Source organism: Aquarana catesbeiana, linkage group LG11 (assembly GCF_042186555.1).
Source record: "Aquarana catesbeiana isolate 2022-GZ linkage group LG11, ASM4218655v1, whole genome shotgun sequence".
Lineage (NCBI taxonomy): Eukaryota > Metazoa > Chordata > Amphibia > Anura > Ranidae > Aquarana > Aquarana catesbeiana.
In genome coordinates, this window is record NC_133334.1 from 277,054,141 (window position 1) to 277,075,641 (window position 21,501).

Sequence of the window (21,501 nt, forward strand, 5' to 3'; positions counted from 1 at the left end):
CACGGATAAATAGCAACAGGATTGCTTTAAAGTGTAGCAACCTCTACTTAGGTAGGTGCTAGAGTTAGGATTTTTGTGAGAGCAGGTCAATTTAAGCAGGCCTAGCTGGAAGCCATCTGTGTGGGCTGGGAGTGGCTCAGAGTAGGCTGGTGACTCACAGACAACATCACTTCTCGGTTACCTCCCTCTGGCTTCTACAGGATTCTAGAAGAGGGGAGGGGAAGAGGGGTGGAGCTGTCTGAGGTGTCTCAGGGAGCCCTGACCAATCCCCAACTAGGATTGGCAGGGGGCAGGCCTCCTTGATATACCCAAGTTCAGCCCAGCTGGGGGGTTGTTGTCGGGTGGAAGAACTGAGGATGGAGTGCTAGGCTGTCGGGGCCTTTGAGGCCGCTCCCCAGTCTGGGGGTGACCTTGGGCCTGGGGCTCGGGTGCAGGAAGGATCCATTCAAGAACGCATGAAGGATCTGGACAAGAGGCACAGAGAGGAGACAAGGAGGACAGCGGGAGCTAGAACTGCCGGGCAAGTCTTCAGGAGGGATCCACCGGTGGGTGTGTGAGGCCAGGAGGGCCGGTGAGTGGTAGGCACATTTGGGAGAACTGAGGAGAGTACTGTGAGTGTGCAGTCTGGGATGGGTGCAGAGCCACAGCGGTAAGGACTGTGATGTCACGGGCAGTGGAGTCCGGAAGCTGCAGCCAGGAGGGCTGGTAGGACCCGAAGAGGGGTTGCTGGGAGCAGTAGTCCACCATAGGACAGCTAGCACTAAAGACTTCCTATTCTATTTTTGCTACATAAAAAGGGGCCCGCGGTCCCTGCCTGCAAATGGCAATTTCTAGGGCCTGACTGAGTCAGTGTTGGGTCCTAACCATGTGCTAGCTGGGCCTGGAGTCAAGTGTTGTGCAGGAGGAGTCCGGAGAAGTGTTGTATACAAAGAGTATACATAGTTCTGTCCCAAATTGACTGTTCTGAAATTCTACTGGGCATCCCATATGTTCTCATCCCTATCCAAGTTCAAATCCCTCAAAAAATGCAAAAAAACAAGCATATGGACTGTTCATTGTCTTCAAGGTGATTGGGAAGTGAATGCCGGGCTGGGCAGGGTGACAGGTGGACCACAACACTCAGCAGCCCCTATAGGGGTCCCGCTACAAAATCAATCCCCACCCTCTGCCATCCAGTTTGCGAGAAATTTCAGAACATCAATTACTTTGATATTTAGGAGTGGAAGCTTTTTTTTTTTTCTTTCTATTGCAAAAGAAAATACATGAATAATGCTACATACTTTTCCTACTTTCTGTTCCAGGTGGCCAGCCAGCTCTGCAATAAATACAGCAAGGAATACGGCAACCTCTGCCGGACCAACCAGACAGGAACAGTCAGTGAAAGAGTGAGTATGATCTGTGAACTGACACGGGGGGGGGATTTACTAAAACTGGAGAGTGCAAAATCTGGTGCAGCTCTGCATAGAGACCAATCAGCTTCCAGGTTTTACTGTCAAAGCTCAATTGAACAAGCTGAAGTTAGAAGCTGATTGGCTGCCATGCACAGCTGCACCAGATTCTGAGCGCTCCAGCAATGCATCTCTACCTTTAGAACACTATGGGGGTTGATTTACTAAGGCAAATCCTCTGTGCATTACAAGTGCAGTCGCTGTAGATCTTGTGGGGAAGATCTGAAATGTGGGGAAGCTCTGCTGATTTTATCATCCAATCATGTGCAAGCCAAATTGCAGTTTTTTTTATTTTCCTTGCATGTCCCCCTCAGATCTACAGCGACTGCACTTCCAAGTGCATTTGTAGTGCAGAGTGGATTTCCCTTTCGTAAATAACCCCCCCCCCCCGATATCATATATCTGTGCCAGACTGCAGCATACACTATATTGTCAAAAGTATTAGGACACTTGCATTTACACACAAATAAACGTTAGTGGCATCCCCGTCTTACTCCGTAGGGTTCAATATTGAGTTGACCCGCCCTTTGCAGCTATAACAGCTTCAACTCTTCTGGGAAGGCCTTCCACAAGGTTTAGGAGTGTGTCTATGGGAATGTTTGACCATTCTTCCAGAAGAGCATTTGTGAGGTCAGGCACTGATGTTGGAGGAGAAGGCCTGGCTCACAGTCTCTGTTCTCATTCATCCCAAAGGTGTTCTATCGGGTTGAGGTCAGGACTCTGTGGAGGCCAGTCAAGTTCCTCCAGCCCAAACTCGCTCATCCATGTCTTTATGGACCTTGCTTTGTACACTGGTGGGCAGTCATGTTGGAACAGGAAGGGGCCGTCCCCAAACTGTTCCCACAAAGTTGGGAGCATGAAATTGTCCACAATGTCTTGGTATGCCGACGCCTTAAGAGTTCCCTTCACTAGAACTAAGGGGCCAAGCCCAACCCCTGAAAAACAACCCCCCCACCATAATCCCCCCTCCACCAAATGATTTGGACCAGTGCACAAAGCAAGGTCCATAAAGACATGGATGAGCGAGTTTGGGGTGGAGGAACTTTACTGGCCTGCGTTTTTTGTAGTGCCAGAAGCTAGGCCTGTTTCTTTTGATCTGTGGGCTGGTAGTGACTTAGAGTCGGCTGGTGACTCACAGCTAGTTTCATCTTTCGGTTACCTCCCTTTTGCTTCTAGAGGCTTCTAGAAGGAAGGTGGGGAAGAAAGGTGGAGCTGTCTGAGGTATTTTGAGGTGCCCTGACCAATCCCCAATCTGGATTGGCAGGGGGCAGGCCTCCCTAAATACCTAGAGTCAGCCCAGCTGGGGAGGAGTTGTTTTGGTGGAAGGACTGGAGATGGAGTATTAGGGTGTTGGGGCCTTGGAGGAACCCCCCTACTCTGGGGGGGGGGAGGTGACCTTGGGCCAGGGGCTCAGAGGTGAACAGGAACCCCACACAACCCAAGGGGTGTCCTGAAAAGGAGCAGGAGAGGACAGCAGGGAATACTGCCGGGCAAGTCTCCAGGAGGGATCCATCAGGTGTTGGTGAGTGACAGGCACAGTCGGGAGAGCTGGGAGAGGCATGCCAGAGCGGACTGGGAGTGTGCAGTCGGAGATGGATGTAGAGCCAGCAGGAGAGACTGTGATGTTACTGGCAGTGAAGTCAGGCCACTGCAGCCAGGAGAGCTGTCAGGGTCTGCGAAGGGCTGACTGGGATCAGTAGTCCACCAAAGAGGGCAGATAGCACCAGAAATTTCTTTTGCTACACTATAAGGGCCCCCGGACCCTGCCTGTAATAAGGAACTTTGCTAAGGCCTGGCTGAAACCAGAGTTAGGTCTAACCATGTCCTAGCTGCGCCTAAAGAATTGTGCTGGAGAAGGAGAGATAGTCTGCAGGAAGTGTTGTGCAGGTGAAGAGTATCTAAATTGTCCCAAACCATGCGAGAATCTTTTTGTCCTTGGCATCCCATGAATTCCTTAACCCCATCCAAGTTCTAATCCCTCAATAAAAATACAAAAACAAAGCTGATGGACTTGTTCATTGTCTTGGAGGGTCTGGAAGTGGATGCCGGGCTGGGCTGGGCAGGGGGACAGGTGGGCCACAATCACTCAGCAGCCCCTACGGGGGTAACTCTACGCTAGCATAAGACCGGGATGCCATTAAAGATCATGTCTTTGTAAGGGCAGGCGTCCCAATACTTTTGGTAATATAGTGTACTTTTCTATCTATTTACTAATGCTAGCAGCATAAGGATTAAAAATAATCAATGTTGATGGAGAGATTGAAGTTCCACTTTAACTCTTCAATAGGACACAGAAGTTGAATCCAACGCAATTGTACTTGAGATCATTGCAGTACAGAGGATATTTTTTTCTAGTGTTTTGAAGTGTAATGACCTTCCGAAGCCCTTTGCAAAGTACTCACACTGTTGTGGAAAAAACAGGGGTCCAGCTAAGACTGACTACTAGCATTAAACAGGATAAAAGGACAGAATCGCATCAAGCTGTAGTGGCCTGATGCAGTTCAATAATGACATGAAAGTGGGGCAGAACACATACTTTATTTTAAAGTGGTTGTAAAGGCAGAAGGTTTTTTATCTTTATATATTCTATGCATTAGGATAAAAAAAAACCTTTTGTGTGCAGCTCCCCCCCCCCCCCCCCGAGCCCCTCTAATACTTACCTGAGCCCAACTCTATTCAGCAATGTTGCATGAGAGCCTCTGCTGTCCAGGACTCTCCCTCCTGATTGGCTGAGACACAGCAGCAGTCAGACACAGTCAGTGAGCCAATGAGGAGATAGGGGGGGGTGTGAATGGGCACACAGAGCAATGGCTCAGGTGCCCCCCCATAGCAAGCTGCTTGCTGTGGGGGCGCTCGGCAGGAGGGAGGGGCCAGAAGCATTGGCGGGGGACCCAAGAAGAGGAGGAGTTAGAATTTACATGGACTTTACCCGCTCCAATACCGGGCCCTTCCTGCCCAGGCCAATTTTCAGCTTTCAGCGCTGTCACACTTTGAATAACAATTGCGCGGTCATGTAACACTGTACCCATGGGAAATTTTTATCATTTTTTTCACACAAATGGAGCTTTCTTTTGGTGGTATTTAATCACCCCTGAGTTTTTTATTTTTTGCAAAAAATGACTGAAAAATTTGAAAAAAATAAGAATTTTGGAAATAAGTAATTTTATTTATAGTGATTTATTTTCACTGATGGGCACCGATGAGGTGGCACTGATGAGGAGGCACTAATATTCAGCACTAATAGGTGGCACGGATAGGCGACATTGATGAGGCGGCACGGATAGGTGACATTGATGAGGCGGCACTGATGGGCAATGATCGGCGGCACTGATGGGCACTGATGAGGCTGCACTGATGGGCACTGATGAGGCTGCACTGATGGGCACTGATGGGGAGGCACTAATATGCAGCACTGATGGGCGGCACTGATGAGGAGGCACTAATATGCAGCACTGATAGGCGGCACTCATGGGCGGCACTGATGGGCACTGAAAGGCAGCACTGACCTGCAGTGCCCTGATTATCTGTACAGGTCTCCCCTGTAAGGAAATACCGCTGATCGGCTCTCCTCTTCCTCTCCTCGCACGCTGTCAGTGTAAGGAGAGGAGAGCCGATAACCGGCATTTCCTTGCTTACATGTGATCAGCTGTGATTGGACACAGCTAAGCATATGGGTTAAGAACCTCGTCATCGGCAACGCTGAACTCCCCCGCGGGCGCGAAATGTCATATGACGTCATCCCAGAAGGGGAGAGGATCCCTGCCTGCCGTCATTAATCTATATGGTGGGCGGGAGGTGGTTATTAGTCATTGATGCTTCTTTTAAATTCTATATACAGCTTTTTTTTTAATTTTGCATATACCTACGGAACAAAAACATTTTATTTAATTCTGCTGTATACAAACTTTTGTTGATCTGCTTTCTTTCCACAGCTCATGCATAAGCTAAGTGCCGAGGCGCCTCCTAAAATTCTGGTGGAGAGATACCTGATTGAGATTGCCAAGAATTACAAAGTGGAGTATGAGCCGGACGCTAGAGTCATGGTGAGTAAAATGAGGGATTTATGGCGACACTGGTTTCATTCAGCCTTTAAGACAACTGTGGCATCACTCAGTAAGGTGCCAATGGGTTCAGCAAGTATGGCATTTACATCCCCCATAACTGCCCGGCACCTAGACTGCCCCACTCTCCCTTCTCAGATACGAACCTGCATGTTTGTGCAACACGTGGCAACACATTCGTGGCAGGTTGGACCCAGCCACTGTCTAGTACAGCCATTGCCAACCCTAGGGTTCCTCAGGAGGTCTCTAGGGGTTCCTTGAGCTGTGGCTAACCAACCTTCTATCTGATGGTGCCTACATAGACCCAGGGCCCATGCCAACTGGCAGAGCCAGCGACACGATGGCCATGATCTTTCTAGTTGTCTGGTACACACTACCACTGAGCTGTTGTGGTCTGACAGGGGGAGTCGATCGGCTGCTGGTTTTCCGGCATTCTCATCCGATGGAACACAGCCAAGCTGCCAGCTTCTATTGGACAGGGTGCCATACACATGGGTTGAATGTCAGATGGTTTTTATAGAACCGGTCGATGACGCCCGACATTCGGCCCATGTGTACAAGGCTTAAAGTGTTCGTAAAGGCAATGCTCATAATCACTGTCGGCCCCTCTGCTATGACAAAATGTGCTACATAGTGTCTTTTTTTAAAATTCTAATGCTAAATACCTTACTTTACCTCACCGATCTGCAGTCACATGACCGCCCGCCGCTCTCCTTCTCCAATCTATGCACTGGAGAGGGAGGGGCTGAGATCCCACTCTGACGTCTGCCGGACGGTCACATGACCGCCTGCCGTTCTCCTTTTCCGATCTATGGACTACAGAGGGAGAGGCTAAGATCCCCACTCTGACGTCTGCCGGGCGGTCACGTGACCGCCTGCTGTTCTCCTTCTCCAATCTATGGACTACAGAGGGAGAGGCTGAGATCCCCCTCTGACGTCTGCCGGGCGGTCACGTGACCGCAGATCGACGAGGTGGAATGAGGCATTTAGAAGGAGAATTAAAAAAAACAAAGACACTGTGTAGTACATTTTGTCTTAGCAGAGGGGCTGGCAGTGATTGTGAGCAGTTACTCTACTGCCACTCGGAACAGCGGTAGGAGGGGAGGGGCGGCTAACACTCAGGAGCTGACAGGCAGGAAGGGAGGGGGAGAGAGGAAAGCAGCGGGATGACGGAGGCACCTAAACTGACCACGGTAATCAGGGATCAGCAACCATGATTACCGTGGTCAGGGCACACAGGGGGAAACAGAAACAGGCAGAATCAACCAGGTTTTTTTACGGCATAGAAAAGGAAAAACTACACTGCACGAGCACTATGCGGTTTAACATGCTTTAAAGGAAAAGGGGGGGATATTCTACCTACTGACCATCAATGTCCCAGATACATTGTTTTATCAGAGGATCCCAGAGACCTGAAAATAATTTCAAGGATTGCTCTGGCGTAAAAAAAAAAAAAAAAGGGTTGAGAAAGGCTGGTCTAGTGTTTGTAGGCTTCTTTAGACTGCCTGCATGGACAAAAGCAACCAATCAAATTCTTCTTGTCATCCATGTGCAGTAACGGAAAGTGATATGAAGACTCTAACTAAGCCTTTCCCAACCTTTTCAACACAGAGGAACCCTTGAAATAACTTTCTGGTCTCAGAGAACCCCTGCTAAAAATTAAAGTGGTTTTAAAATCAGAATTTTTTTTTTTATCTTAAATCACTGTATGCATAAAAATAAAAAGCCTTCTGTGTGCAGCAGACCCCTCAGCCATGATAAGAGAGGGGCCATGATAAGAATAAAAACAGTAAAATAGACCCCCTCACCAGCAACAGTAGATCCCCCAGCAACAAGAGAACCCCCCTAGTAACAATAGATCCTCTGCAACAAAACACCCCATCGGTAACAATAGACCCTTCAGCAATAATAGCTCCACCCCAGCAACCATAGACCCCCTCCCAGCAACAAAAGAACCCCAACAGCCATCATCAACAGACCCTCCAGCAGCCAGCAACATAAGACCCACCCTCCAAGCAACAATAGATCCCCCACCAGTAAATATAGACCTCCCCAGCAAAAAAATAGCCCCACCCCCTCAAAGCAGCCAACATCAATAGATCCTCCAGCACACCCCAGCACCGCTTTCCATTACATACATTCTGTGCTGGGGGTGCAGGAATTGTGTTCCCACTGAAAAAAAGCCCTGGTTGTAGCTATACAATGGGCATCATGACTGGTAAACATGGCATCAGTCATTTGTGTTTCTGTCATTTCTGAGCACCCTTCACATAAGCAGTGCACTAAGGCAGAAAAGAGTAGAATTGTTTAACCCCCTCCTCCCCCTATATATGTGAATGGGCTCCATGTGAATGCATTGCTTTCTGCATTAGCTTGGGTTACCAAACACATGGAAGCTCAACCTATGTGACTACTATTTTCTAATCTATTCTATTCTTTTATTTTCTATTCTGTTCTATTCTATTGTTTTGTATTCATAAATCAGACAATTATAACTTTGTACTTCTCTCTCTTCAGAGCGAGGTGCCCCCTGAAGTCGATGGAAGCAATTTTAGAGGCAGCAATAGAAGAGGGGGTCCAGGGAATGGAGGAGCTGGGGGTGGCGGGTTCGGAAGCAAAGCGAATGGTCTATACCCCAAAGTGATAGTAAGTTTCTACTAACCAATGTCCAGTTTTATCATCGCATTCCGTGAATGGTGTGATCACACACAGATTATTATTAAGCATGGCTGTCTGGACCACTCCAGCAATATGGCCGTCTTCGCACATGTTACAGAAAAATGGCAACCGTTCGCACAAAGGAGACCGACTCGCTGTGACCAAAACTAAAGCAGGTCATGTAAGATGGCTTAAGCTCTGCCCTCCACCCGCAGGAGAGGTCGCCTCAGACGTGTGTCCCCCCCCCCCCAGTAGACATGTGCGGTTCGTTTCGTTCCAATTTGAGATTTGGACAAATTTTTTGTTATTCGGAAACTCGGATGCATCCGAATTTCCGAATTACAATAGTTATGAATTTAAAACAAATCTGAAATAACAAAATGAAATTCAGCTAAAATTTGAATCGAATTTAATCTAATCTATTAAAATAGAAAATAAAGGAATAGAATAGAAAAGAATAGAATAGAGTAAAACAGAACATAATAGAATTGAAAAAATAATAGAATGGAATCAAATATAATAAGAAAATAAAGAAATAGAATATAAAAAAATAGAAAAGAAAATAATAGAATAGAAAATAAAATAGAATAGAAGCGAATAGAATAAAATAGAATAGAAAATAATGGAATAGAATAGAATAGAAAAGAACAGAATAGAAAAAAAAAGAATAGAGTAGAACAGAATAGAATAGAAAATCAAAGAATAGAATAGATTTGAAAATAAACAAATAGAATACAAAAATAGAATAGACATACACAATAGAATATAATAAAATATAAAAGAATATGACCGGCTTTCGAAACTGAAATTTCAAATAAAATAAATTCGAATTAGATTAGAATAGGAAATAATTTAATATAAAAAAACAGTAGAATATAATAGAATAGAAAGAATATAACTGTCTTCTGAAATTCGAATTTCAAATAGAATAGAAAATAAAATAAAAGAATAGAATAGAAAAGAACAGAATAGACAATAAAAAAATAGCGTAAAACAGAACAGAAAAGGATAGAAAAGAAACGAATAGAAAATAAAAGAATAGAATAGAAAAAAATAGACTAGAAAAACTCAATACAATAGAATAAAATAAAAAGAATATAACCGTCTTTCGAAATTTAAATTTCAAATAGAATAAATTCTAATTCGAATAGAATAGAATAGAAAATAATTGAATAATAAAAAATAAAAAACCAATAGAATATAATAGAATAGAAAGAATATAACTGTCTTCCGAAATTCGAATTTCAATAGAATAAATTTGAATTCCAATGCCGATTCAAATTTGAATAGATTAGAATAGAATAGAACAGAATAGAGAAAAACAATAGAATACAATTCAATAGAATATAATAAAATAAAAAAGTATATAACCATCTTCCGAAATTCAAATTTAATAAGATCAAATTTGAATAGAATAGAAAAGAATAGATTAGAAAATAAGAGAACAGAAAATAATAGAAGAGAAAAAAACAATAGAATAGAATAAGTTGGAAAGAAGATATCCATCTTCCGAAATTTGAATTTCGAATAGAAAAAAATAGAAACAAATAGAGTAGAAAATAAAACAATAGAATAGAAAATAATTTATAGGAAAAAACAATAGAATAGAATACCATAGAAAGAATATAACTGTCTTCCGAAATCCGAATTTTCAATAGAATAAATTCGAATTAGAATGCCGATTCGAATGCCAAATTTGAATCAAATTCGAAAATGAATAAACAAAACTAAACTAACTCCAAAAATGAAATTTAACAAATTTAACTAAACAAAATGATTTAAATAACTAATTGAAACAAAACAAATGTTTTCGTTCTGCACATGTCTACCCCTAGTGGGTCTGATCGTTGAGTCAACATTAACTGATGGCTTATCAAAGAGAACCAGATAAGTATACTGCGTCTCTCCATATTTATGAAGCATACCTTCATATCCCTACACTTGTGTATGAAATGTTCCTCCGACTTCACTTCCTGGCAATCACTACAGGGTCTGTGTCTCCATGTGAGGGCACAGGATGACAATTAAAGTGGAGTTCCGCCGGAAAACAAAAATTAAACGTCAGCAGCTACAAATACTGCAGCTGCTGACTCTTAAAATAAGGACACTCACCTGTCCAGGGCGCCCGCAATATCCTCACCCGACCCATCCCCTCGGCTCCGGATGGAGGCGCCGGCATCTTCAGTAAGGGAATCAGGAAGTGAAGCCTTGCGGCTTCACAGACAGCCTGGTTCCCTACTGCGCATGCACGAGTTGTGCTGCACATCCTGAGTGGTCCCTGTCTGCCTCCCAGAAGACAGTGGGGGGGGGGGGCGAAGGAGGGGCCGGACATGCCGTAGATCGCCGCAGATACTGCGCCTCTCTTTTGCCGGAAGTGGGAGCAAATACCTGTATTATACAAGTATCTGCTCCCCCCTGAAAGGTGCCAAATGTGACACCGGAGGGGGGAGGAACCGGATCAGCAGAAGTTCCATTTCTGGGTGGAACTCCGCTTTAAGAGGGAGATAAACCAAAGTGTGGGAGGAGAATGCAACATGGCAGAGGCTGGAATTGGATGGAGGGTAATGCTGGCACCCAAGGTAAGGATTCCAACATGTGCAAGTATGCAAAGCATTCTTTAATCGGAGGAGGAAAACAGCAGATGGCGCCAACTAAGTGCAGTATATAAGAAAATACTATATTAAAAATCAGAGTGGCAACTCACTAGATGGAACTAAGTAGGTTTGTTTTCGGGGTGTCCTACTTAGCTCCTGACAGCCGCATCCTGGCTCCTGAAGACACACTGAGGCTCAACAGAAACCCGCACTGGGTGGATCACATGCTCTTAGACCCATTTCACACCGAAGGTGCTTTTCAGGCATTTTAGCACAAAAAATAGCGCCTGAAAAGCTCCTCTCAAGCCACCCCAGTGTGAAAGCCTGATAGCTTTCACACTGGGGTGGTGCGCTTGCAGGACAGAAAAAAAAAAGTCTTTCGGGCAGCGCGGTACGAATTTATCTGAAGTTACAAATTATCCGCACATAACGAATGCCGCATCTAAACGAAGGGAACGTAACAAATTAATAATAATAAATAATATTAAAAATATATTATTATTATTTATTATTATTAATTTGGTATGTTCCCTTCGTTTAGATGCGGCATTCATTATTTCGGATAATTTGTAACTTCGGATAAATTCGTATTCGTTACGTTCACTAACAGCCAAATTTGAAAGAAAATTCCAATACCTATAATTTAATAGTTAGTTATTATTAGTTAGTTAGTTATTATTTCGGATTTTCGAATTTCGAATTTACAAATTCCGGAATTTACGAATATTCAAATATTTTAATTTCCGAATATTCTGAAAAATTCAGTAAACAGGTTTTCGTTAATTCGGATGTTTCCGAATTATCTGAAAATATCAAATGCCGCATCTAAACAAATGAAACAAAACAAATTAATAATAATAAAAATGTATTATTATTATTATTTATTATTATTCATTTGTTACCATCCATTCGTTTAAATGCGGCATTCGTTATTTTGGATAATTTGTAACTTCGGATAAATTCGGATTCATAACGTTCACTAACAGCGAAATTTTAAAGAAAATTCCAATACCTATAATTTAATAGTTAGTTATTATTAGTTAGTTAGTTATTATTTCGGATTTTCGAGTTTAGAATTTACAAATTTTGGAATTTACGAATATTCAAATATTTTCATTTCCGAATATTTGTAAAAATTCAACAAATGGGTTTTTGTTAATTCGGATGTTTCAGAATTATCAGAAAATAACGAATGCTGCATTTAAACATAAAACGTAACAAATTAATAATAATAGATAAAAATAAAAATGTATTATTATTTATTATTATTACTTATTTATTATTTGTTACCTTCCATTCGTTTAGATGCGGCATTCGTTATTTCGGATAATTTGTAACTTCGGATCAATTCGTATTCGTTACGTTCACTCACAGCCAAATTTGAAAGAAAATTCCAATACCTGTAATTTAATAGTTAGTTATTATTAGTTGGTTAATTATTATTTAGGATTTTCCAATTTTGAATTTACACATTTCGGAATTTACGAACATTCGAATGTTTGAATTTCTGGATATTCGGAAAAATTCATCAGACAGGTTTTCTTTAATGCAGATGTTTCCGAATTAACTAATTTGTTGGAATTCGTTAACAAACGAATTCGGAACAAAATGAATAGCACATGTCTAATCTTGATCCACTGGCGATAAAACTGGTTTCTATGTCCTCGCAGTTGTATGTTTCTTTGCTGCTGTAACTTCGTACACCTTCAATAAAAATCTATTAAGACAGAAGATCAAGGTTGTACATTACCAATGTAAGCTTCACCCTTTCTTATTTGATTTTAAACCAACCTGCTAGCAAATGTTTGACTTGCTGGTGTAAACTTTTTCAGGAGCCAATTCCTGCTGCTGAAGTTGGGATCTATGAAGAGTGTGCATTCATGTATCCTCCTCCTCCTTCTCAGAAGGGAAATGTGCCACCAGCCCTCCCTGGTCTTCCTCCATCCTATGCCATGGTAAGTACCTTTTTAGAGCAGTGGCGGCTGGTGTTTTTTTTTTTGGGGGGGGGGGCAAACAAACTCTCCCCCCCCCCGTTGGTCGGTTGGTTGGTAGGCGGCACCACCCTTACCCCGGCACTTACCCCATCAGTTGAAGGTGGGTGTGCTCCTATGGGCAGCAGCCAGGTTGCGGGCTCTTATGTGCAGGTTGCGGGGTTGCGGGCTCTTATGGGTGGGTTGCTGGCTCCTACGGGCGGCGAGTTGTGGGCTCCTACGGGCGGGTTGTGGGCTCTTATGGGTGGTGGGCAGTTGCTCCTGTGTCCTCTCTGCATCACAGCGGCTTTCGCCGTGCGGCTCCTCCCTCCTCCTCCTAGGCGTTCAATAGGATCGCCTGTCCTTTCAGCCAATCGGGTGACCGGTGTCAAAACCCGCTTCCTGATTGTCCAGGAGGCGGATCAGTGTTACAACAGCGAATATTGATTCGCTGTTGTAACACATCTGGGTGGGCTTGGAGCGCACTCTCTGCGACCCGAGCCCACCCTATATTGAAGTCTATTAGAGCCTCTGGCTCTAATCGGTGCTTCAAAAAGCCCCCCATATGCCTTTGAATCCATGCGTCGGTGTCCTGAAAAGGGACGGACGCATGGATAGTGAAGGTGGCGATGGATAGGGGGGGCGGCGCTCATGCGTCCTTAACCACTTCCCAACCGCCGCACGACTATGTACGTCCTAATTTTGAACGGGGATATCGTTGTTACGGCAGCAGCTAGCTGCCATAACCCCGGTATCCCCGTTTTCGTGCGGCGGTCGGCTTTCAGATAAAAGTGGTCCCTGCGGCGGATTCGCCGCGAGATCACTTTTATCGGTGGCGGGAGAGGGCCCCCCCCTCCCGCCGCGATCCGGTGCCCTCCGCCGCTTACCGGAGCCGTCGGTAGCGGCGGAGGTGATCGCGTCCTGTTCTCTGGTGTGTCTGGAGACGAGTGAGGCCAAGATGGCGCTCACTCGTCTCCATGACACTGCTGAGCGGAAGCGACGTCAAAACGTCACTTCCGTCCACGCCTCTTAAAGGCATATTTTTTCAAATGTCATTTTTCTAAATGACTTTTTTTTTTTTTTTTTTTTTTTAATTGCATTTTAGTGTAAATATGAGGTGTGAGGTCTTTTTGACCCCAGATCTCATATTTAAGAGGTCCTGCCATGCTTTTTTCTATTACAAGGGATGTTTACATTCCTTGTAATAGGAATAAAAGTGAAACAATTTTTTTTTTTTTTAAACAGTGTAAAAATTAATAAAATATTGTAAAATAAATAATAAAAATAAAAAAAAAAATTTTTAAAACCCCCCTGTCCCGACGAGCTCGCGCGCAGAAGCGAACGCATACGCGAGTAGCGCCCGCATATGAAAACGGTGGTCAAACCACACATGTGAGGTATCACAGCGACCGGTAGAGCGAGAGCAATAATTCTAGCCCTAGACCTCCTCTGTAGCGCAAAATATGCAACCTGTAGAATTTTTTAAACGTCGCCTATGGAGATTTTTGAGGGTAAAAGTTTGACGCCATTCCACGAGCGGGCGCAATTTTCAAGCATGACATGTTGGGTATCAATTTACTTGGCGTAACATTATATTTCACAATATAAAAAAAAATTGGGATAACTTTACTGTTGTTTTATTTTTTTATTCAAAAAAGTGAATTTTTTCCAAAAAAGTGCGCTTATAAGACCGCTGCGCAAATACGGTGCAAAAAAAAGTATTGCAATGACCGCCATTGTATTCTCTAGGGTGTTAGAAGAAAAACCATATATAATGTTTGGGGGTTCTAAGTAATTTTCTAGCAGAAAAACCTGTTTTAAACATGTAAACACCTAAAATCCAAAACGAGGCTGGTCCTTAAGTGGTTAATGGACAGGCCTCCCCTGTTTTAGAGATTGTGCTGGACTGACTCTATTAGTCACTGTTTGTAGGTAGGTGATGTGTGGAATTCCCTTCCAAAGGTTTGTGTCCAGTTTGAAAGGAGGTGGTAGTGAGCCTATCGGAGCCTGGGCTGCTGCCTCAGGGTACGACTTTGTGGTTGATTCTGCATGTAACCTTGGAAAGTAGATAGAAAGGAGTCCAGTAAATGTAAGTTTGAAGGACGTTTTATTGAAGGTTGTGTAGCACTGCCTTTGAAGGACGTTTTATTGAAGGTAGTGTAGCACTATCCTTGAAGGACGTTTTATTGAAGGTAGTGTAGCACTGTCCTTGAAGGACGTTTTATTAAAGGTAGTGTAGCCCTTGAAGGACGTTTTATTGAATGTAGTGTAGGACTGTCCTTGAAGGACGTTTTGTTGAAGGTAGTGTAGGACTGTCCTTGAAGGACGTTTTATTGAAGGTAGTGTAGCCCTTGAAGGACGTTTTATTGAAGGTAGTGTAGGACTGTCCTTGAAGGACGTTTTATTGAAGGTAGTGTAGCACTGTCCTTGAAGGATGTTTTATTGAAGGTAGTGTAGCCCTTGAAGGACGTTTTATTGAATGTAGTGTAGGACTGTCCTTGAAGGACGTTTTATTGAAGGTAGTGTAGGACTGTCCTTGAAGGACGTTTTATTGAAGGTAGTGTAGCCCTTGAAGGACGTTTTATTGAAGGTAGTGTAGGACTGTCCTTGAAGGACTTTTATTGAAGGTAGTGTAGCACTGTCCTTGAAGGACATTTTATTGAAGGTAGTGTAGCCCTTGAAGGATGTTTTATTGAAAGTAGTGTAGGACTGTCATTGAAGGACATTTTATTGAAGGTAGTGTAGCACTGTCCTTGAAGGACATTTTATTGAAGGTAGTGTAGCACTGTCCTTGAAGGACGTTTTATTGAAGGTAGCGTAGCACTGTCCTTGAAGGATGTTTTTTGAAGGTAGTGTAGCACTGTCCTTAAAGGATGTTTTATTGAAGGTAGTATAGCCCTTAAAGGACGTTTTATTGAAGGTAATGTAGGACTGTCCCCGTAGGGCTTGCTGGGCCTCTCTCTGATGAATTTGCAGGCAGTCACTGAGGGTTTTCACACATCACTCCTTTCTCCCGTTTGCTCGTCACTCAATGATCAGTCCAGGGTGTTTGTTTTTTTTGGTATTTATTGTTGGAACTTGAATGGGAGAAGGGAATAGTGGGATACTCCAACTGGAACTATTTAAAGATGAGGACAACTCTCACTTGGCCTCACCGGGTTACATATGGTACCAGAGTATCTGCTATATTATACTGCCAATTGTATGGAAGAAATAAGTCCTTTGCTTGCTCTAGCAACAGACTCGATGCAACTACTTTATCTTCAGGACACTCACTAGCATCTCCTGTGGCTGACACCCATCCACTGACTCTACTGGCTGAAAGGATGGCCCTCACAGGACAGGCCCCATGACACAGATCTGTACTCGCTGTCGGCAGAATCAGATCCTTCCTGGTGTGTCTCCCTTCCAGTCAGCTTTGCTGGACCTCTGGGTTGCAGCTTCACTCAGATTCAGGCCCTCATCTCGACCACCTGAGGCCGCATGGCAGCCTTTACAAAGGTGGGGCAGCTACCCCCCTCCCTCCGGGAGCCCACTCTCCAGCTGAAGACCCCGAGCACATATGCCCTTGGCATTTATACAGTCACCAAGCATGCACTGAGGCACTTTCCTCTGCCAGTAGCCAGGGCCGTAACAATGCCTGTGCCCTCATTTGTCAGGTTTCCTTCCACTATCCAATATACCCCTCTATTGGACCAGTGTGAAACATTCAGACAACATAAGCGGCACCTGAACACCATGAGCAGACCCTACCAATGGATCCCTGCCCCCTGCTCAGCAAAGAGCATCTAAACTTACCTGGCAGCCTTCCTGGTAAGCAGAAAGACCCAAAACTATACTCTTTTCTAGCCCCTACCTAAGAGGATGCTACAGTAGCAACAAATAAAATCAAACCTACGCGTTTCGGGGAAACTGAGAAAAAAGGGGGGGGTCTTTGTTCCCCTGAAACGCATTGGCTTGATTTTAATTGTTGCTACTTTCACTAAAATGTCCTTTTCCACTCACATTTACTGAATACCGGGTGTTCCTTTCTATCTACTTTCCATGGTAAGTGGCTCTGGAGTGGCTCCAGAAATTGACATGAAGGTATTTCACAAGACATGCGCAATATAATAACATAAAAAAAATCTAAGAATGTTAAAGGAAGCATGTTGCCAACTTTTGATAATTGAATTCACTTGCAACATTCCTTAATCTGACTAATCTACGAAGAGTCAATTCTCTAGCACAGCCCCCTCCCTCCATGCACAACTTCTGGGAGTGTCGAATTACTGTCTGTGCTGGCCCAGCATCTCAGCCCCTCCTATACATAATTTTTATGTAGCTGCCAGAGGAAGAGCAAAGGGGAATATTAGAGAGTGTCACTTATCCATAATAAGTAATGGCAAATTCATGGGTGTGCGCAGCTGATTGCATTAGGGTGTGCACCCCAAAGCTCAAACACACATGTGTGTGTGTGTGTGTGTGTGTGTGTGTGTGTGTGTGTGTGTGTGTGTATATATATATATATATATATATATATATATACCGTATATATATATATATATATATATATATATATACACACTTACTGGCCACTTTATTAGGTACACCTGTTCGATTGCTTGGTAACACGACATTGCCACTTCTGTCAGCAAAGAACAGGAAACTGAGGCTACAATTGGCACAGGCTCACCAAAATTGGACATGATTGGACAATTGTTGCCTGGTCTGATGAGTCTGGATTTCAACTGCGACATTCAGATGGTGGGGTCTGAATTTGGCGCATGGATCCATTTTGCCTTGTATCACCGGTTAAGGCTGGTGGTGGTGTAATGGTGGGGGGATGGGCACACTTTGGGCCCCTTAGTACCAACTGAGCATGGTCTTATCACCACGGCCTACTTGAGTATTGTTGTCCATCCCTTTATGACTACAGTGTCCCCATCTTCTGATGGCTCCTTCCCGCAGGATAATGCACCATGTCACAAAGCTCCAATCATCTCACCACTGGACAATGAGGTCACTGTACTCCAATGGCCTCCACACTCACCACATCTCAATCCAATAGAGCACCTTTGGGATGTGGTGGAAAAGGGGAGATTGGCATCATAGATGTGCAGCCGACAAATCTGCAGCAACTGCGTGATATTATCATGTCACTATGGACCAAAATCTCTGGGAAATGTTTCCAACACCTTGTTGTATCTATGCCACCAAGAATGAAGGCAAAGGGGGTCCAACCCGCTACTAGCAAGGGGGGCCTAATAAAGGGGGTCCAACCTGGTACTAGCAAAGGGGACCTAATAAAGGGGGTCCAACCTGGTACTAGCAAGGGGGACCCAATAAAGGGGGTCCAACTCCCTACTAGCGGTGTACCTAATACAGTGGCTGGTGAGTGTACATTGATATCTGGTGAGTGTACATTGATGTCTGGTGAATGTACATTGATATCTGGTGAGTGTACATTGATGTGCACACTTGCCTTTATGGGCCCTTCTACACCGGCCATATTCATTCCAATCAGCAGAGTATACGTGAACAGAACCCCTACTGGATTGGAAACCAAACTGTATGAATGTCATATTTGTGACATCCGTGTTTTGTTCAACGTTGTCCTCCCAGAGCTTAGCAAACCTATTTTAGGTCTAAGGGCAGCTGGATGTAAACAGATGTGCGTCCGTTTACATCCAACTACCTCAGATCCATCACCTTTATGTCAACAAATAAAAAAAAAAAAATGCAGACCTCTTCCTTTTCTTTTCACGTTTTTGGACCTAGATGGACTCGGAGGTAATCGAATGTAAACAGATGCAGATATGTTTACATCTGCCTGCTCATAGACTAACATGGAGCTTTAGTTCTGATCTGCCTGAAATACTAACCGGTGGATCTGGTCAGACCACCCATGTGAAAGGAGCCTATGTATGGGGAAAAGGAGGAAAAGAAAATTCTTTTGTGTGTGAGATCCAATTTCATAAATTATCCGTCATTGTTCTGGCAATACAAAAACAAGGAATGTCGAAAGAAACAAATCAGTTGCTATCGGTAACTCTACCCCAGGCTTCCTCATTATCTGTGTGTAATAACGGGGAAGGGCAGGGGAGTTATTACGGTTTAGAGGCTCATTGTGTAAATTTGTTTTATTTATTCTTCCTAGCTGAAACCCCCTGGACCTGACATACAGGTTTTTCCTGCACCGGGCAATGGTAAGTACAATACAAGTTCTGTATCTTTTTTTCTTATCTAAGTATTGTGTTGGTCAGAATGCAAAGAATCAGGATGTGTATAAAAGAATAACTATTTGTATAGTTCATGTAGCAAGGTCTTCTACCTCTTTCAGTCTAATGAGGACCTCCAAGGCCAAAGATCCCTGACATCCTTCAGTATGTAGTGCGTTGTGAGGCATAGTGGGTGCAAAAGATGGTGAAATTCATTGGGCGCCAGACACTTCTTGGATGTAAAAGAGGTTTTATTTCTTTTCACAGTCCTTTTACTATATTTTGGGGGGAGAGAGGGTTAGGAGCAGGACACCCGTAGATAGTTTTAAACTCAATTGGAAGACTCCGAGACGTCAATAGGAGGACAGCTGTGCAGGGAAAGGCCCCAGCAAGAAGCCACATCTGCACTTGCAGGAATGCTGTCTCCTATGGCAACAGTCCTTTAACAGTTCCTAACTCTAAACGTAACAGTTCTTTCAGCTCCACTACAACTGCTCCTTGTAGTTCTTCAAAACTGAGCTCCCGGTCTCTCACTAGACCCTTTGATTCAATGACTATGAATCCCTTAAACTCCTCCAAGGTTTGCTGTGGTATCCCCTCAAGCGTCTCCCCGCTTCTCTGCTGGGTCCCTAGCTTGGCACTTCAGATACTTCTCAAGCTTCACCCCTGCTAACCGACTCAGTCCCTGGCTTGACACACAAGGCTGCTCTGCAAGCGACACCTCCGCTGGTTGGGTCCCTGACTTGATCACCGCCTGAAGTTTCCAGATTCTCCATCGTGCCCTTTTCGATGAGAATATGGTTCCGGTACTTGCTTCAGTTACTCACTGTGGTCTCTGGTAAAGGTGGTTGGTCCCTTGGTGGCGACAGCTTCCCTTCTACCTCTGACCACTGACAGGTTCTCCAGCCGGCAGAATCGTCACTTCTGGTTGGACTGCAAGTTGCAATCCCAACCCTGCACTGCTCCCTCATTTCTGGATAGGCCCTCACACAGCCTAGCAGCCAGATGCCCCCCGGAATACGCCCAATCTCTGCCCTAGCAGTCGGGTGGCACAGAACATAGATCACCTGACCTCACCCGAATATATAGGCACTCCCAGCAGGCCAAGTGATTCAAGAAAACCCCTACCTATTGGCTGAGATACCCCATACACCCATAATCTGACCTTGGGTTGCCCTTCTCATATCTAGTACCACCAAATACCCGGCCACCTAGCGGTAGAAGAGAAAAGTGCAACAAGGCCAAACTTAGGGAGAAATCAATAAATCTCTATCAATCGACCAAGATAACTACTCTTCGCAAGAAAATTTGTGAGGAGCTCCCTGACTAAACTCCAGGGTGCTACATCCATAATTAACATATTCATTTATTTTATTAATTTCCCATAATGCAAGTGTAAAATAACATTTTGAAGTGTGCAGACGACAGAGTTCATACCATAATTTCTTACCATAATTTACCATAATTTCTTACTGTATCAGGGCTACTTGTTTAATAACTCCTCATAGCATAGGTGATTCTAGTTGTATTTACCAAAGAGTCAGAGCCTTGATCCTTGGGTTGGGTCATGCCAAACAGAGGAGACTCTTTGAGGCAGATCTGGACTGGACTAACCAGGAATGGTTTCAAGAAGGCATTGTAACAATCAAAATGGCTACTTGTTGTTTAGTAGTTGTATTTCCTCATTGCATAGGTGATTGTAGTAATATCTAGCAAAGAGTCAGTGGCTTGATCCTTGGATGGGCCATGCGAAAAAGAGTAGGTTCTTTGAGGAAGACCTGGTTGGGACTAACCATCAATGCCTCCAAGGCAGCATTATAACATAAAAATGGATACTGTTGTTTATTGGGTGTCATATTTCCTCATAGCATAGATAATTCTGGTCGTATCTAACAAAGAGTCAGTGGCTAGATTCTTGGGTTGGGTCATCCCTAATAGAGGAGGCACTTTGAGGCAGATCTAGACGGGACTAACCAGGGATGGTTCCGAGAAGGCATTGTAACTATCAAAATGGCTAGCTGTTGTTTAACAGGTGTCATATTTCCACATAGTATAAGTGATTCTTGTCATATCTAACAAAGAGTTAATGGTTTGACCCTTGGTTTGGGTCATGCCAACCAGAGGAGGCTTTTTGAGGCAGATCTGGACAGGACTAATCAGGGATGGTTCCAAGGCAGCATTGTAATTTGTAACAATACAAAATGTCTACCTGTTTAGTAGCTGTCATATTTCTTCATAGTGAGTCAGTGGCTTGATCCTTGGGTTGGGTCATGCCAAATATAGGAGTCTTCTTGAGGCAAATCTGGATTGGACTAACCAGGGATGGTTCCGAGGCAGCATTGTAACAATAAAAATGTCTACCTATTGTTTAGTAGCTTTCATATTTCAGTCAGTAGCTTGATGCTTTGGTTGGGAGCTGCCAAACAGGAGGAGTCAATTTGACGCAGATTTGGATGGGAATAACCAGGGATAATTCCCATTCCACATTGTAACAATCAAAATGGCTACCTGTTGTTAAATAGGTATTATATTTCCACATAGCATAGGTAATTCTGATCATATCTAACAAA

General features: G+C 43.9%; 1 protein-coding gene across 2 annotated transcripts in view; it reads left to right on the forward strand.

Moving 5' to 3' along the window:
* LOC141112813 (IST1 homolog) overlaps window positions 1-21,501 on the forward strand; it is a 45,491-nt gene that overhangs the window by 19,065 nt on the left and 4,925 nt on the right. For both annotated transcript variants that reach the window (XM_073605881.1, XM_073605880.1), the window contains 5 exons: window positions 1,302-1,385; window positions 5,381-5,491; window positions 8,027-8,155; window positions 12,594-12,716; window positions 18,871-18,919. In XM_073605881.1, the coding sequence (XP_073461982.1) occupies window positions 1,302-1,385; window positions 5,381-5,491; window positions 8,027-8,155; window positions 12,594-12,716; window positions 18,871-18,919 (496 nt within the window). The remainder of the gene's footprint in view (window positions 1-1,301; window positions 1,386-5,380; window positions 5,492-8,026; window positions 8,156-12,593; window positions 12,717-18,870; window positions 18,920-21,501) is intronic.